This window comes from Cricetulus griseus, chromosome X (assembly GCF_003668045.3).
Source record: "Cricetulus griseus strain 17A/GY chromosome X, alternate assembly CriGri-PICRH-1.0, whole genome shotgun sequence".
Classification (NCBI taxonomy): domain Eukaryota; kingdom Metazoa; phylum Chordata; class Mammalia; order Rodentia; family Cricetidae; genus Cricetulus; species Cricetulus griseus.
This window is the reverse complement of record NC_048604.1, coordinates 59,623,051-59,641,298: the sequence shown is the minus strand read 5'-3', so window position 1 is coordinate 59,641,298 and position 18,248 is coordinate 59,623,051. Positions and strand designations below refer to the sequence as shown.

The following is an 18,248-nucleotide window of genomic DNA, read 5'->3' as shown; positions in this document are numbered from 1 at the left end:
CCAGTAAGACCCTGTAGAGATTTTGAGAGCACTTCTGAGAAGTTCCCATGAAGAACAAGAATTACACCCATTTTTCCTTCTACATTATACTTTACTTATTAGAATGCAAAATTTAAAGTCTGGAATGCCAACAGTCACATTTTCCTCTGAAGATGGGCTCTTTATCTCAGGGAGGGTAGGGTGGTAGGTTGGAAAGAGTTGGACAGCTTCAAGGAAACAATAACAACCCACCAAATTACTAACTCTATGCTTTTTTCACACACAAAGGACAAACTTCTGTGCCTTTTAGCTGGTTTATGAGCTACTTCAAATCTACTCCTAATACATTCTCTTTCTGAAATGCAAAAAAAAAAAAAAAAAAAAAAAGCAGCTGATGCTGGCTGAACTGTAAAGATGGGAAAATGACCCGGGAGTAAATTGACTTGAGCAACTGCTGGGAGTTTCCATCTTTCCTCTCTTACTCAGGTCAAGCACAGTGCTAGTGGAAGATACCACCCAAAATGTGTCTTAGGGCCATCTGAGTTGCTATTTTGTTTTTTTTTTTTGTTGTTGTTGCTTTTGTTTTTGGAGACAGGGTTTCTCTGTGTAGCTTTGGAGCCTATCCTGGCACTCACTCTGGGGACCAGGCTGGCCTTGAACTCGCAGAGATCTGCCTGCCTCTTTCTCCCGAGTCCTGGGATTAAAGGCATGTGCCACCAACGCCCAGCCTGCTATTTTGCTTTTGAACTTCGGGAGTCACAGCCTGTCCCGCAAGCCAGGATCAGATACCTGTCTTCAATAAGGTAATTAGAAGAGTCAAATTAATAGTGGAAAGGAGAAAAGGGAGATTTGTTCATTGTGGCCACATTTGGGAAGAGGGATTCAGGGATCTAGTGAACTCACTGAAGTCTATTTCCCAGAATCTGAGTTCTTGCTAAGCCACTGAATCAACCATTCCTAAAGCTCTGCATATTTCTATACTTCCTGCTACAATGGAGAGGAAGGTTTTGTTGTTGTTCAGTCAGTTTTCCGAAGCTTTTACCAGCAGCACTTTAAAAGAAACTAACTATATAAAATTACCATGAAGATTTACCAACTCCGTGTATGCAATGTTCCCGGGAACATGCTAAGTGCTCCCCAAACACAGAACACAGTGTCTTCAGAGAACCTTTATGTGACTAGAGGCACTGTAGTAAGGTATGGCACAATACCATACTTCTTCCAGAGAGGAGAACCATTCCATATCTGATTTTACCTGACTGCAGTTTTTCCTTCTTTTCTAACCGTTGTGTGCCTCCACTATTATCATTTGCTGTGCATCTGGTCTTTCTTATTTCTTCTATTTCTTGTCATTTCTTTCACTTTTTGACTAATACATTACTTAATGTAGCTTTTTATAAAGACAGCCACTGGAATAGCCTCAGTTCTTTAACTCTTTCTTTCAGTTAGTTATTGGATGTTCAGGGAAAGCTTTTTGGACAGGATATTTTAAATTTTGCAGTCCTGTTTCCTTTCTCCTTCCTAGGATTTCAGGACTTCACTAAAAGTTCTCAATAGCTGATATCGTCAGAATAGTTTACTTTCGCTTGTGTCCTATGTCTCTACTTGCTGTTATTGCTCTTTAATGCTTAGGCTAAAGAACCTATTTCAAGTATGTGATTTGTGAAGAAGACATTTTCCAGTGTCTGAACAGGAAAATGAATCTCCTTTGTAATCACACTATTTGATTTTGTAAAACTGAACAAATGTATTAATGAAATTGTATAGGAGTAAAGGAAAATATTTTTCCTGAAGAATATGATTTTCTTCTTCCTTATTTCAGATGATTGGGATTGTACTTGATTGTGTGTCCCCATAACATTGTTAGGCTTGAAATACAAAATTGGTGTTCACATGTTTTATAAAAAATATTTTAGAAAATTCAAGGTAATAGTGAATAATTACCATTGAAAACTATGTTTATTGTAAAAAGTTAGAAGAATAGGTAAAGATGATATAATTACTCTATATTTTAGATCTTACATTTGTATTAGAGTAACTTAATGATTTGCTATCATTAATTTGTACTAAAACATGTGCCTGATACAAACCCAGGGATAAATTGGCTGTAAAGCCTCTTAGATTTATTAGCTGCACTGTAAGATGAAAATGGTGAGGTTCAAAGTAGCAAGAGAAACCAAATCTAATTAAAGGGTTGTGGGAAGCTTCATTGTGAGCCCTTATCTAGCAGTTCTTGGGTCTGTGAATTAATTAATCTGGTAAAAGAACCAGTAGAGCGAGTCTGCTGACCTGGTTCCATCCCAGAACTCACGTATGTTGAAGGAGAAAACAGACTGCAAACTTGTCCCCTGACCACAATGTGTGCACTGTGGCACCTGCACCATGCCCATGCCCCCCACCCCACCCCCAAGTTAAAAGAGAAACGGAGTGGTCTGTTCTCAAAAATGACATTTTCTGAGGCAATGATGCAGAGTGTAGTCGGAAGAATGTTGAAGGAAAGTACTAAAGGAGACACAAAGCTAGGAATATACTGGATGGTGTGTTTCCTCAGAGATGGCACTGAGCGAGGAGGAAGCAGTTTGTTTGTTATGTTTATATCTCCAGAACAGTATCCATATTTGTTTAAGACTGAGAAAGATGTAAATAAAATATATTCTTGTTTTTATGATCACCATTCTCTGACTTAATAGAGTTAGGCCATCTTTTCAGGAAAACCTATCCCATGTGAGAATAAAATTTCTCATTTTTAATATTTCCTTTTATCCTTCTTGGAAGAATAACACCATTGTATTTCTTCATAGTGACCATGACTAGCTTTGCTCCCACTTTCAAGGCAGCATTTATATGCTCTGAATAGATAGATATAGAGTTAAAATTGATATGAGAATAGTTTAATCTCTCCTTTTTGAAAGAATCACGAGTTATTAAATGTTGCAGCTCCAAAGCAGCACTGTTTAATAAAACTGTCTTCGATAACAGAAACTAAGTCTGTGCTACCCAGTAGAATAGCACCAGAGACACATTTATCTACTGAGGCCTTAAAATATGGCTTAGTGAGATACCAGAGCTGGCTTTTAAATTAATTTTAATTTTAATTGATCATAGTATAAATAGCACCTGTGACGAGGGCCCTAAGTATCTGCCCTAAACACTTCTTATTGCAAATAAGACACGACTGCCTAGTTTGGCTTTTCATATTTGCTTAAGCACAGATCTGGGACTGAATCCAGTCATGCTGTGAGTAGTAGCTAGTGCTGTCTGCATCTGAAAGCTTCAAAACTCTGCAGTTGCTGATCAAATCGTGATGAGTATTTCTGCTCCATCTGTCATGTTTAGTAATACTTTGTATTGCTTCTTTTCTTACCATACAAATTCAACTATTTTTATCAATACATATAACAGGAGGTCTAGAAGATGCCTTTGTGGCTTAAGACACTTGCCCTCCATACCTACAGATCTCAGTTTGAAACACAGGGCTCACATGGTAGAAGGAGAGAACCAACTTCTGCATATGTGCATGGCATGTACCCATCCCCAGAACACACACACACAAAATAAATAAAATACATGCAATTTCAAAAGAAAGAAGAAAGTAGGACTTCAGAATGAAGTTTTCATTTAAATGTTGGGGAATAGTTCTTAATCATGTGTACTTAATATTAGTATTCTTCATTTCTTGTGTTTGGGTACTTTGCTTCTGTGTATGTATGTACACCACTTGTGTGTCTGGTGCCCACAGAGGCCAGAAGAGAACATGGATCTGGGGTTACATACGGTTGTGATGGACCGTGTCTGTGCTGGGAATTGAACCTTGGTCTTCTGTAAGAGCAGGCAATATTCTTGAGCATTGAGCCATCTTTCCAGCCCTTAATTTAATTTTTAAATTAGCATATAAAGTATTAAATATTATAATGTCTTTTTAAATAAAGAGGGTTATATATGATTCTCTCCTCCCACTTGTCCACTTCCCTTTCCTTCCTTGTTGGTGCCTTGTATTCTCCCCTCTCTGCTTTCTGTTTCCCTCTCTCCCTGCTTCCAGGGCACCTGTTTTAATAGTAAACTTTATTATATTTTATTTTATTTTATTGGTTTTTCGAGACAGGGTTTCTCTGTGTAGCTTTGGAGCCTGTCCTGGCACTCGCTCTGGAGACCAGGCTGGCCTCGAACTCACAGAGATCTGCCTGCCTCCCAAGTGCTGGGATTAAAGGTGTGTGCCACCAATGCCCAACAGTTACCTTTATTTTTAAATTATTAAAATTTTGCTGTAGTTTCCATACTCTCATGTTTGATGTGAGTGAAACTTATATCATCAGTACAACATCACTAAATATAAAGTGATTACTTCTGGTGACTTCCCTTTTTCAAGGAAAAAGGTGACAATAGCTTATTTGCTGCAAAATTATATACTTGAAAATTATCACTGCCATTTACCATCATGCATTGTCACAATTAGAAGAAACTCTGGATGTTTTGTAGTGCAACCTCCTTTCAAAAGTGGGGAATCTGAGGCATACTGTATACAAAAGGTCACATAGTGATTTAGTAGCTGAGCTGGGTTAGAACCCAATTTTTCTATGTCACAGCCTTGTGTTCCTTCAATGAAGCCATTTTTACCTTTGCCTTTTAGACCTTCACAAGTGAACTAGCCCCAGGGCGCTGTAAAGTACGAAATTCTATTAAGCTGCTAATGGCTGTCCTGTATTTTGATGACTAATCTCAACTTGTCACAGCTCATTAGGTACTGGAAATAGACTCACTAAGTTCCTGAGCCAAATATTTTAAAGCATTTTATACCTGCAATATTGCAAGCACAATTGAATTTTACAAATCTCAATTTGAAGGACCAGCTGGCTGTTTGCATGAGGTACTTGTTGCATGGCTGTACTCCAGGGTGCCAGCAGCTACTGAGGCATGTCACCACAGGTGTCTGCAATATGATTTCTCTTTCTTTGATGGGGAGAAAGCACAGTCACTTTTCTGAATTGTATTGATCAAAAGGCTAAATATTGTGGTTGTAATTCTGTGAGGACAGATTATAATGTAGGCCAGCTTCAGTTTTCTCCAACAGTAAAACTGTTCTAACCCTGCCCACAGCATTTGCTGCTGCTATTAGATCTGACATTTTAAAATGTCATGGTGGATTTCATGAGCAAAATTCTTTACAAGTGAAAGATACACTTGATTTTAGCCAAAAGGCTGCGAAGCGACCAGAAGTAAATGATAAACAATTAACTCACCCATTTCCTGGGCCCACAACTTTTCTACTTGAATCTCCATATCTATCTAGCTAAAGCTGTCACTGCTGCCAGGAAAAAATAATATATATATATATATATATTATATATATATATATATATATATATATATTCTCTCTCTGTCTCTAAGGAGTTAATAGTCTACTTGGGGAGTAAATGGACATGCCAGTGACACATGAAATAAAAAGCTCAGGATAAGAGTTAGGGAGAAAGAAGACTGCCTGTATAGATTGGAGATAGATTGCAGAGAACATGAAAGGTAAAAAAAAATATGGTTTTAAGCAGTGTGTTAGGAAAGAGGAAGCCAATTTATTTTCTTGAAGCAGGATGGTGATCTGATTGACAATAAAATTATCTTGACTTGACAGAGGCAATTACACTTGGCTGGAGTTAGATGAGTCTATAGAGTTGTGGCCATGGGCTAGGAGAGACTAAGGATGACAGCAATGATGATGATGATGATGGTAACAGCTAATATATACTGAACCTTTCCTCTGTGTTAGTTCCTTTGTGATAGGTGACATTAGACATATGGACATTGACACATGAATTCACTTTCTCAAAGTCACATCATGAACAGAGAGTGGAGCCATAATTTAAATTCAAATTTGACTCTGAAATCTGCCCTCTTTGTACTACCAAATAGATGGTCTAGGTTGGTGGTTCATACAGTCATTTCTGTATCCCTATATTATTAACACTCATTGACATAAACTGTTGTATTATATATTGTTTCTCTTGTTATTATACTGAGATTCTGAGAATGCTGATCAGTCCTTGTAACCCCAGTACGATTTCATTAGTGTGTACATGATAATCTTTGCCTCTTCCTCATCCTTCCTCTATTTGTGCTACCTCCTCCTCCTTGTATGTTGATTAGCTTTATCCAAGCATGAGTTCCAGTGCTGCTGGCCATGAGGTCAGTGTTAATGAATCAATAAAATATATTAAATAAAATGTCTTGAATTAGAAATGAATGTGAAACAAGGTTATATATTGATGAAAATAAAACCAGTGAATCATGGGAAGCTAACCCTGGGTTTTCCCCAGGAGCAGTAGTTCCCAGCTACTTTATAGAACAGCAATCAAAGATAACAAGAATCAATTATTTTCATTATAAAAATGCTGGTAAGGGATGAGTTGTACCGGAATGAGAGAGTTATGTGCTGTTTATCTTTGCTATTTATAATCTTTACGTTATAGAATGCCCTTCCTAAGGCCTGCTGTCTTTTGGGAGGAACCGGTTTTAATTCTCATTGGCTTTTTTAAAAAAGTCATTTATAATTTGCCCTTTACAAATCATTATTTTTGCAGTTACAAAATAGTTTTAACTCAAGTTCTTTCATTCTTGTGTGAAAGACAGAGCACCACTTCTTAATTTTAATGATATTTGATTGACAGACTTACCTTAGAATTTTATAGTGTTCTTAAATTCCTCTGGTACTTAAAAATACTTTGTTTTTATTTGATTTTAAATCAGGAGTTGGCAATGTGTATTGTAGTATTTCTGTTAAGGGTCAGATAATACTTTTGGCTCTGTGGAACATGTAAGGTCTCTAGTCACTTAGACTTCTTTGCTCTCCCTTTTACAAAACTTAAAGTATGCTTTACAATCATTCTTTTGGGCTCAGAGCTCAGTCCAGAATTGGCCCAGCATTGTAGTTTGCTAACACTTGTTCTAGTGTTTCAGTGTGCTATGCCATCATCTACTCCTTTTTATAGAGTATGTTAATCTGCTTTTGTAGTAGATCATAATTATCAACCAATTCATGTGAATTTATTTTAAAGTCTAGATGATATTACTGTGTTGCATGATTAATATAACTACTCTAAGAATAGTAGGTAGAAAAGTGTCCCTATATTAACAATACTTCAAAAGTGTTTTCCTTTATATCTAAGGATTACTATCTTAGGAAAAATTGTTTTTAAATACTATAAGCCTTGACCTATTTCACAGAATCATCTTAGGGGTTTAGTAATAAAATTCCATAGGTTCATAGGTAAGCATGCTTTATGGCATCAATTTTAATCATTTTGATTTTTCGTAATGGAATTTTTAATGATCTGGTTGATGATGAGTACATTGTATGTCTAGGAACAACAGCAGAATTAGAAAGAGACATGGATCTCAAAGTTCCTTATATAGCCAGACCTGATTTAGAACTTGCCTTCCTTTGCTGTTCAAGGAGGCCTAAGGTGCCATGGAGCTGAGCTACAGGAAGTTGTGAGCTGCCATGTGGGTGCTGAGAACTGAGCTTAGATCCTTTGCAAGGGCAACATGTGCTTGTGACTGCTCAGCCGCCTTTCTAGACCCAATACTTCTTTTAAGTTTTAAAATGCTGTTCGAATTCACATACAGGCTATTAGGTACCGTGGCAGTTTCAAACAACATGTGTTTAAGTAGATTTTCATTGCCTTTCATCCTTTCAGTGAACCCTGCCCTGACTCCCAATTCTGTCCTGTACTCAGTTTCTTTTCTTCCTTTATGTGTTTTTGCACACCCTCATCCTTTCATGGTGTCTGTTTCTACCCTTTCTTTTTCTCCTTTCTAGTTTTATAGGTCTTTTTTTCCCATTTTTAAATTTAAATTAGAAATAAGATTGTTTTACATGTCAATCCAAGTTCCCTCTCCCTCTTCTCCTCCCATGCCCCCCCCACTAACACCCTATCCAATACCATTTCTGCTCCCCAGGGAGGGTGAGGCCTTCCATGGGGGAATCTTCAGAGTCTGTCATATCCTTTGAAATAGGGCCTAGCTCCCCCCTCTCCCCCCCCCCGTGTCTAGGCTGAGGGAGTATCCCTCTATGTGGAATGGGCTCCCAAAGTCCACACCTATGCTAGGGATAAGTACTAATCTATGGCAAGAGGCCCCATAGATTTCTGAGGCCTTCTCACTGACCGCCATATTCATGGGGTCTGGATCAGTCCTATGCTAGTTTCTCAGCTATCAGTCTGGGGACCAAGAGCTCCCTGTTGTTCAGGTCAGCTGTTTCTGTGGGTTTCACCAGCCTGGTCTTGACCACTTTGCTCATCACTCCTCCCTCTCTGCAATTGAATTCCAGTTCAGTTCAGTGCTTAGCTGTAGGTGTCTGCTTCTACTTCCATCAGCTACTGGATGAAGGTTCTAGGATGGCATATAAGTTAGTCATCAATCTCATTATCAGGGGAAGGCATTCAAGGTAGCCTCTCCTCTGTTGCTTAGATGGTTAGTTGGTGTCATCCTTGTAGATCTCCAGACATTTTCCTAGTGCCTGATTTCTCTTTAAACCTATAATGGCTCCCTCTATTATGGTGTCTCTTAGCTTGCTCTCCTCTATTCTTCCCTCGACTCAACCATCCTGCTCCCTCCTGTCCTCCTCACCCCTCCTCTTCGCCCCTTCTCATTCTCCTAGCTTCCTTTCCCCTCCCCCCATACTCCCAATTTGCTCAGGAGATCTTGTCCCTTTCCCCTTCTCCAGAGGACCATGTGTGTCTTTCTTAGAGTCCTCATTTCCTAGCTTCTCTGGCGGTGTGGATTGTAGGCTGGTAATCCTTTGCTGTATGTCTAAAATCCATATATGAGTGAATACATACCATGTTTGTCAGATATTCACCAACCCCACATCTGACAGAGGGCTCATCTCCAAAATTTACAAAGAACTCAAGAAGCTAGCTTCCAAAACACAGAATAATCCAATTAAAAAATGGGGTACAGAACTAAATAGAGAATTCTCAATAGAGGAATCTAAAATGGCTGAAAGACACATAAAGTGTTCAACACCCTTAGCCATCAGGGAAATGCAAATCAAAACAACTCTGAGATACCATCTTACTCCTGTCAGAATGGCCAAAATCAAAAACACAAATGACAGTTTATGCTGGAGAAGATATGGAGAAAGGGGAACACTTCTCCAGTGCTGGTGGGAGTGCCAACTCGCACAACCACTTTGGAAATCAATATGGTGATTCCTCAGGAAAATGGGAATCAGTCTACCACAATATCTAGCAATTCCTCTCTTGGGCATATACCCAAAAGAAGCACATTCATACAACAAGGACATTTGTTCAACGATGCTCATAGCAGCATTATTTGTAATAGCCAGAACGTAGAAGCAACCTAGATGCCCCTCAATGGAAGAATGGATAGAGAAAATGTAGTACATTTGCACAATGGAGTACTACTCAGCAGAAAAAAATGGAATCTTGAAATATGCAGGCAAATGATTGGAACTAGAAGAAACCATTCTGAGTGAGGTAACCCAGTCACAAAAAGACAAACATGGTAGTTTTATAGGTCTTACACACATTTATAGCGAAATGAAATTTGCAAGAAAGTGGATGAATCAGGAAAGCATACTATTAACAATGTAGCCCCAAAAATCTTCCATGTTTTTATATTTTTGTTAACTTATTTTGTGTGTGCCAGGGTATACCTGTGTCACTGTGTTCATGTGGAGGTCAGAGGACATCTTGTTTGTAGAAGTGTCTCTTTTCTTCTGTTAACTGGGTCCTGGTGATTGAATGCTGGTGGTCAGGCTTGATGGCAGGTATCCTAACCAGCTGAGCCATGTCACCTGCCCTTTTATTTTTGATTGCACATGTGCCTGTGTGATATGTGTGTGTTAGTGCAGTCATCCATGTGGCATGGCATGCTTGTACCATGGTGTGACTGTGGAGGTCAGAGTGTAACAACTGTTGGGAGTAGAGACTCTCCTTCACCTTTCCAGGCAGGATTTCTCTTTTCTTTCTGAGGCATGGCACACTCCAAGTTAACTGGCCCAAGAGCTTCTAGGAGAGTTTCCTGCCTCTACCTTCCATTTCCCCATAGGCTGTATTTCAGGTGTGCACTGCTGCATCTGGCTTTTTATTTGAGTATCAGGAATTAACTCAGGTTACCAGATTTGCAAGTGCTTTTACTTGCTGAACCATCTTATTGGCCTCACAATTGCCTTTTGTGAGACAGTTTCCTGTTGCCCAGGCTGGCCTTAAACTTGTTATGTAGCCAAGGATCACTATTGAACTCTGGATTTTTTCATCTCTACCTCCTGAGTGCTAGTATTCCAAGCATGAGTTACCTCCCACAGTAGGTTTATGTAGTATGGGAATAGACTTTATGTAGTATGGGAATGGCTTTGTGCATGCTAGGCAAGTAATATTTCCACTTCTGGGAGACTGCAGTAAAGATAAGAGCTCATATATGTTTATTTAAAATCAAACTTTGAAGAAGACAATAAGATCTTTGCACTCTACAATAGTTAGGGCAGCACAAGGGATTTTTGTAAATGGATAGAGTAATTTGAAATGGTTGCATATTTAATATATTCCTCAAAATTCCTCCAATACTTATCAGGATATAGAAAAAGAGAATATTTTCACTTACAGTGGTCTTTTTGCTATGTCTTTTTCAGATGGGAAAGTTGACAACCATGCCTGCAGGTCTGATATATGCATCTATAAATCTACATCTGGCCAAAGAAGAGGAACCCAAAAAGCAGCTAGTAAGACCAGAACAGGTAATTGGCCTTCCAAAGTTTGTGAATTTTGCATAATATAGAGATAATAGAAAAAAACTATGTAGGTGTGTTTTTTACTACATCTATCATAATAGGGTATGAGATATCTAAAATACATAATATATTTAGTAGAAACAGAAAATTGTAATTTAAAAATGGTGATTTTTCTTAACATCAAACCAGTAAGAAAGGGGTCTTCAGCTACAAAGCCTTCCACCTACAGTTTGTCCTCCCTGAAAAGGGTTCTGGGAACAGAGCCTAGCATAATTGTCATCAAAGAGACCAGAGCGACTTCATCCAGCAGCTGATGGGAGAAAAATGCAGAGTCCCACAGCCAAACATTATGCAGAGCTCACGTGTCCTGTGGAGTGGAGGGGGAGGAAGAATGGGATTTGAGGAACCAGAAGGGACAGGGACACCATGAGAACATGGTCCACAGAACAACTGACTGGTATTCATAGAGGCTTCGATATCATGGAGCCAGCAGGGGTCTGACCTAGGTCCTCTGCACATATGTTATGGCTAAGTAACAAGGTGTTCTTGTGAGACCCCTGACGGTGGGAGTAGGGACTGTTTCTGACTCTTTTACCTACCTATGGTACCCTTTTCCTCCTACTAGTTGAACAAAAAACTTTTGGTTCCACTTTCTTGGTAAACATCTTTTACAAAAGGATCAATATGTTCTTGTTTTATTGTTTGGTGAACATAGTTAAATCCTCCTTTCAGGACTATGAGATAGCCATCTTTTAACCAAGAAACTTGTAGATCTAGAATGAATGGTCACGCCACAAATATCCCTGGAAATTTCTTTTCTACATTCCTCAGTGCCATGAATTTGACTTATTTTTATTGTCATTTTAGATCAGGGGATCCTCCCTAGAACAGGAATTAAAGGTGGTTGTGAGCTACCATGTGGGTGCTGGGAATTGAGCATGGGTCCTCTGGAAGAGGTGCTCTTAACTGCTGTACTTTTTCTCCAGTTCCATTATTTCCTTAAAAAAACAAAACAAAGCAAAACACTTTATGATACCTTATCTATCTGTTTTGCTAAGCAATTTAGGTATTTATACATATTTGAATTATATATTTATGGTATTTATGGGACAACTTGCATGTAATTTTCTACATCTTAGCCTTTTAGTTTAGTAGTAGTATTTTGAAATTCATTCTGATTTTTGTATGTGGCTGTAACTGATTTTTATTTTTTATTTTAATTGCAGCAGGATCTCAGTATGTGGTTCCATCTGACCTGGAACTAGCAGTGTCATTTAGGTTAGCCTCAGACTTGTGGAGATCTGCCTGCCTCTATCTCCTGAGTAGTGAGATTAACGGCATACACCATCATGCCCAGCAGTGTGATTATAGTGACTGTAATTTTTATATTTTACTCTAATTTATAGTAGTCCGTTATATGTATATAATCTAGATTAACTGTCTACTTTAACCTTGATGAATATTTGAGTTGTTTCCAGATATTTTTCAATCACATGGAGTTTATTACAGGGGAGAACGTGGCAGGGCAAAGAGAGACAAGGGGGAGAGGCAGGTGTGGGGGAGTGGGGGACGCAGGTCAAGAGAGCTGTTTCCAGATTTTCTTTCTTTTTTTTTTTGGTTTTTGGTTTTTGAGACAGGGTTTCTCTGTGGATTTGGAGGTTGTCCTGGAACTAGCTCTTGTCGACCAGAGTGGTCTGGAACTCACAGAGATCCACCTGCCCCTGCTTCCTGAGTGCTGGGATTAAAAGTGTGTGCCACCACCGCCCAGCTTTGTTTCCAGATTTTTACAGTTAAAATTTCGATAGGATTAAGGGCTGGAGAGATGGCTTAGCAGGTAAAGATCTGGACTGGCTAGTTTTATGCCAGCTTGACACAAGCTAGAGTCATATGAAAGGAGGGAACTTTAACTGAGGAAATGCTTTTATAAGATCCAGCTGTAAGGCATGTCTCTCAATTAGTGATTGAGGAGAGAGGGCTCAGCCTCTTGTGGGTGGTACCGTTCCTGGGGTAGTGGTCCTGTATTCTATAAGAAAGCAGGCTAAGCAAGCTAGTAAGCAGCACTATTTGAGTTCCGGTCCTGACTTCCTCTGACTGTAGTGTGGTAATGTAAGCCAAATTTACACCCAACTTGCTTTTGGTGTTGATGTTTTCATCACAGCAATAGAAATTCTAATTAAGATAAGGTCCTTGACGTCAAGCCTAATGACCTAAATTCAATCCCTGGAATCCTTATGGTGAATTGAGAAAACCAACTCCCATACACTCCCACATGCAAACCATAGCATATGTGAGCATAATCATGCATGCACACACAATTAAATCAAATTTCATTTAAAATGCTAGGATTAAAACTTATGTGTCTCTTGGGTATGGTGATCCACATCTGTAATCCCAGTACTCAGGAAGCAGAGTTTGGAAAATCATAAGTTTGAGACCTTCTTAATACTTTGAGCTATATAGTGAAGCCTAGTTACTTAGACTACATAGTGAACCCCTGTCATATAAACAAAACAACCCATCTTGTCACACTGTATGTGGCATCACTTGATTCTACATTTCTACATAGTTTTTATGTTCAGTTTATTCTATCATCTTCAATGTATTGTCTATAAACAATTTTAGCCATTTTTTAGAAGGAAGGTCGATGATGATTCCTGCTTTGATACAATGCTGGGAAAGGCAGCCCAGCTATTTGTTTTTGATATGAACTTTATTCTATTCCCAGCTCCCCATATATACTGCACCTCCTCTCCATTCTAAATATGTTGAAGAACAGCCTGGTTATTTACAAATGGGTTTTGCATCCATCCGTACTACAACTGTTCATTATATTGGCTGGTGCAAGGTAAGTCTATTTCGATAGTAGTTAAATATCAGTGTTTTTGATTAAGTGTTTCAGGTATTTATAGATGCATTTTTAAAAAGAGAAGAAAACACCTTGAAACTTAGTGGCTTAAAATACAAAGCATTGTGTAATGGCACATTATTTTGAGAATTAGGAATATGATGAGTGTTCAGACAGCTGATTCTTCTATTCTTGTGATACTTACTGAGGCCACTCAGTGGCATTCATTGGGCAGATGGGCTGAGCTAGAGGCCAAAATAGCTTAACTTGTATCTTTAGCACCCTGTCAAGGATGGCTGGAAGACTAGGCTTGGCTGAAATTGTTGACTGGGATGGCAGCTGATAGCACACTGATGTTTTGATATCATCACCATAAATTTAGTTGTGTGTTGTCAACACCTCCACTGTGAGCATCTTAGTAATAGTGGTACTAGTGTTTTTCTAATTCTGGAGTAATAATCACAGCTTTTACTTCACCAACAAATGCAGCCTGATTGTAAACCTATGTTTGTTTTAACGTTTATTGTTTTTTGATAATTTCATATATGAGCATTTACATCAGTACATTTACCTCATTTTCACCCCAACCTCTACCTCCCCCAACTCCTCCTGTGTTCCCACCACTCCCTCTTAGTTTCATGACCCCTTCTTTATTATTGATGTACACACACACACACACACACACACACACACACACACACACACACACACTCACACACTGTTGAGTCTTTTTAGTGTTGTTCATATGTATATGTATTTAGGACTGGTCACTTGGCTTCGGATAGCCTATCATGGAGGTTGTTTCCAGAGAACACTGATTCCTCTTCTCTTAAAGTCCATTAATTAATTGCCCATGGCTCTGTGAGATTTCCTCTATCCTAGTTCGAATGTCAATTGATTGTGAAGGTCTTGTTTAGGCTACCATGTTAAGATTTCTAGATGCAGATTCCCTGTCATATATAGTTCTAATATATTCCCTTTCAAAGGAAAATTTTGAGGCTGGAGAGATGGCTCAGTGGGTAAAGATACTTGCAATGCAAGCCTGGTGACCTGAGTTTGATCCCCAGAACCCATGAAAGGAGGAAAGAGAAACTTCTGTCTGACTTCCACACACTGTGTGTGTATGTTCACAGATACACATACACACACACACACACACACACACACACACCATCATCATCATCATCATCATCATCATCATCATCAAGAAAATTAAACGAACTTATAAAAAATAGCATCCTTAGGTGCCACATCTAATCAGTGAACTCTCATCAATCTGTAAGGTATTTCAAATGTGATGTGGAGTTATTTTTGAAAGTTTGTGCTTGTCATACAATTCCAGGGTACTGGTTGTGCTAGTCACCCTTAATAATGTGATCTCTGCGGGAAATATCTTAACTAATTGTGGTCTGAGTCATGCCCCTCAGGCTATATGCCAAGAACTAGATGATTCAGACTTAGGTCTCTTGAGACCTAATTTTCTATAGTGTACTCAGATGTGTCTTCAGTGAGGTAATTGTTCCTGAGAGATCTTTAAATTGCTATTGTAACTATCACCCAATTTAAGACTGAAAGAACATTTTATTCTGTTAATATGCTGAAGCAAATAGGTTGATGAAGGGCACTTGCAAATGCATTTCATCTTCAATGTAAACAACTTTTCTCTCTAATTTTCTCCTAAATACGCAATCTATTCCTCAAAAAGGTCTGATTTAAATTACTTCTTTGTGAAAAGTAGCATCATGTAGTGCAAATTCAATGCATTCTCCTAGCCAATGCTTTAGAAAGTGTCTTGAAATTTATGTAACAGTGCCCCCCAGTGGTAAAAAATGAATTCCTAAACACAGCTAAAGAAAATTTTCCCAAAGACCAGTTGTTTTCCTTGATGATTAAATGGTTCAAAACATATCAGTAAATATTTTAATGCTACAGGTGATGTTTTCTAAATACAGTCCCTCAAGAGAAATGTCTCAGTGACACTTTATGTTTTATGCTAGTTTGTATAGCTTTTAAACAAGGGCGAGCATCTCTGCTCAATCTTAAACGGAGACAAAATTCGTAGATGAAGACATCTCATTCTCATCACTACAATTGTTTCTGTTTTTCTGCACTGAAAATATCTGTTGTGATTGTTTCCATCTCATGGTTTCATACATAAGGAGGCCATATGTTTGGATTATGTTTTCTTGCTTGTACAACAGAATCCAGCATGGAATATAGCACGATTCTGAGTAGATCACTCATACCTTCCCAGTGTGAGACAACACCTGCCATCCAATGACTAGAACAGTATCTTGGCATTCACGTTAAATTAGAAACCGATAAACAGAAAACATGCTTTAGAGCTTTAATCCCTTTGGTGGGCTATTATTGATCTTGTTTGTGGAGAATTTATGTTCCTATTTAAAAATAAACACTTCATTTGCTTTTGTCTCATTCTAAGGGTACACTAAGGTAAAGGTAAGAGATGAAGCGCTTTTCATTAGGCCTTTCCCATCTGTTTTCTTCTCTACAAATCATTATGCTGTTGCTATTGCATTCTTATTAGCCAGATGATTTTGTGTGTGTGCTGAGATACACCTCTCTTCATGATTTATTGACGATCCATTCATTTTATCCAGGCCATTATAAAGTAAGGTGATAAATCATTATAAGTTTTTCAGTTTCTTTCTTGTGAAACCGCTGATTATTTTAAAGGTATTACTTTACCCACTTGTATGAGAAAAATACTACACCAGAATTACTGTGTTAAAAAGAATGGAAAATAAGAGATGAACGGATGATGTCATAAGCAAGTATACTCATAGGGAATAAACAGAAAATCGGGGTTTAGATTTGAGTGTAATACTAAATCAACAGCTAAATGTAATCTCAGAATTGTGGGCTATTGTGTCGACAACCACTTCAAAATTCACATCTCTTTTTTTTGTTCCTTTTTCTGCTTAGGATGTTTATATCTTTATGAAGAATGGGATAATAGATACAGTACAGTTTGGAAAAGGTAAGTGAGTAATAATTAGAAATGCATTATGGTTTTATGTTGTATTGTTTAAAATTTAAGAATATGAGCATAATATATTACCCATTACTATGATTATACTGATATAATAAAGCAATAGTAAGACTATGTATTTTACAATTTATTACATGCTAAGGCGTCATCGCATTGCTGAGTGTTGCTATTGTAACTACAGAGTCTTCTCTTACAGATTAGAAAATGAGCTTTAGAAAGTTTAACTAGTTTCCCAAGATTACTAGGAGGCAATACACAGATTCAATTTCAGGTCACTTTTGCCTGAAAGTCCACATTGCATATTTATAAAGAATAAGGTGAAGATTTATACCCTCTTTTGCTAATTAGTTTAAATAGTGCTATTATCTGTTAAAATGCATTATGTTTTGTATCAATTGCTGGGAAATGACATAGCAATCACTCATCTTGAACTGTTTCAGCTAATGTTGGAAAGTAATTGTATTTGATGTTTAAGCTTCTAAATGGTATTTGGCAGAAAACATAACTTCCTGATATTCCTTGCTTAGAGCAGTTGGCAAAAATAAATGTTTATGGAAAACAGAAACAAGGAGGATTCTAAGAGAAGCAAACATGGTCCCCTGGAGAAGGGGAAAGGGACAAGATTTCCTGAGCAAATTGGGAGCATGGGAGCAGGAGAGAGGGAGCTAGGAGAATGAGAAGGGGCGAAGAAGAGGGGTGAGGAGGACAGGAGGGAGCAGGATGGTTGAGTCGAGGGAAGAATAGAGGAGAGCAAGCTAAGAGATACCATAATAGAGGGAGCCATTATAGGTTTAAAGAGAAATCAGGCACTAGGAAAATGTCTGGAGATCTACAAGGATGACACCAACTAACCATCTAAGCAACAGAGGAGAGGCTACCTTAAATGCCCTCCCCTGATAACAAGATTGAAGACTAACTTATATCCCATCCTATAGCCTTCATGCAGCAGCTGATGGAAGTAGAAGCAGACACCCACAGCTAAACAGTGAACTGAACTGGAATCCAGTTGCAGAGAAGGAGGAATGATGAGCAGAGGGTCCAGACCAGGCTGGTGAAACCCTCAGAAACAGCTGACCTGAACAAGGGAGAGCTCTTGGTCCCCAGACTGATAGTTGGGGAACCAGCATGGAACTGATCCAGACCCCATGAACGTGGGTGTCAGTGAGGAGACCTCGGAAATCTATGGGGCCTCTGGTAGTAGATCAGTATTTATCACAAGCATAGGTGTGGACTTCGGGAGCCCATTCCACATAGAGGGATACTCCCTGAGCCTAAACACACAGGATGGGCTTAGGCCCTATCCCAAAGGTTATGACAGACTCGGAAGATCCCCTATGGAAGGCCTCATGAACCCTGGGGAGCAGAAAGGGTATGGGATAGGTAGGGTGTTCGTTGCGGGAGGTGGGGTGGGAGGGCAGGGTAGAAGGAGAGGCAGAGGGAACTGGAATTGACATGTAAAACAATCTTGTTTCTAATTCAAATAAAAAAAAAGAAAGAAAAATTAGCTAACATTTTAGGTAACTACAATAAACTTAATGAAAGTTATTTGAAATATTATTACTTAATATGCATTAAGGATTAACATTATCAGTATTTTTTGAGCAAGAGTCTTACTATGCAGCCTAGGTGAACCTGGAACTCATTGTCTTCCTGCCTTATCATCTCAAGTG

The 18,248-nt window shown here is 38.6% G+C and overlaps 1 protein-coding gene across 2 annotated transcripts in view; it reads left to right on the top strand.

Moving 5' to 3' along the window:
- Apool (apolipoprotein O like) overlaps nt 1–18,248 on the top strand; it is a 59,652-nt gene that overhangs the window by 21,682 nt on the left and 19,722 nt on the right. For both annotated transcript variants that reach the window (XM_027432979.2, XM_027432978.2), the window contains exons 2-4: nt 10,622–10,726; nt 13,446–13,565; nt 16,512–16,566. In XM_027432979.2, the coding sequence (XP_027288780.1) occupies nt 10,622–10,726; nt 13,446–13,565; nt 16,512–16,566 (280 nt within the window). The remainder of the gene's footprint in view (nt 1–10,621; nt 10,727–13,445; nt 13,566–16,511; nt 16,567–18,248) is intronic.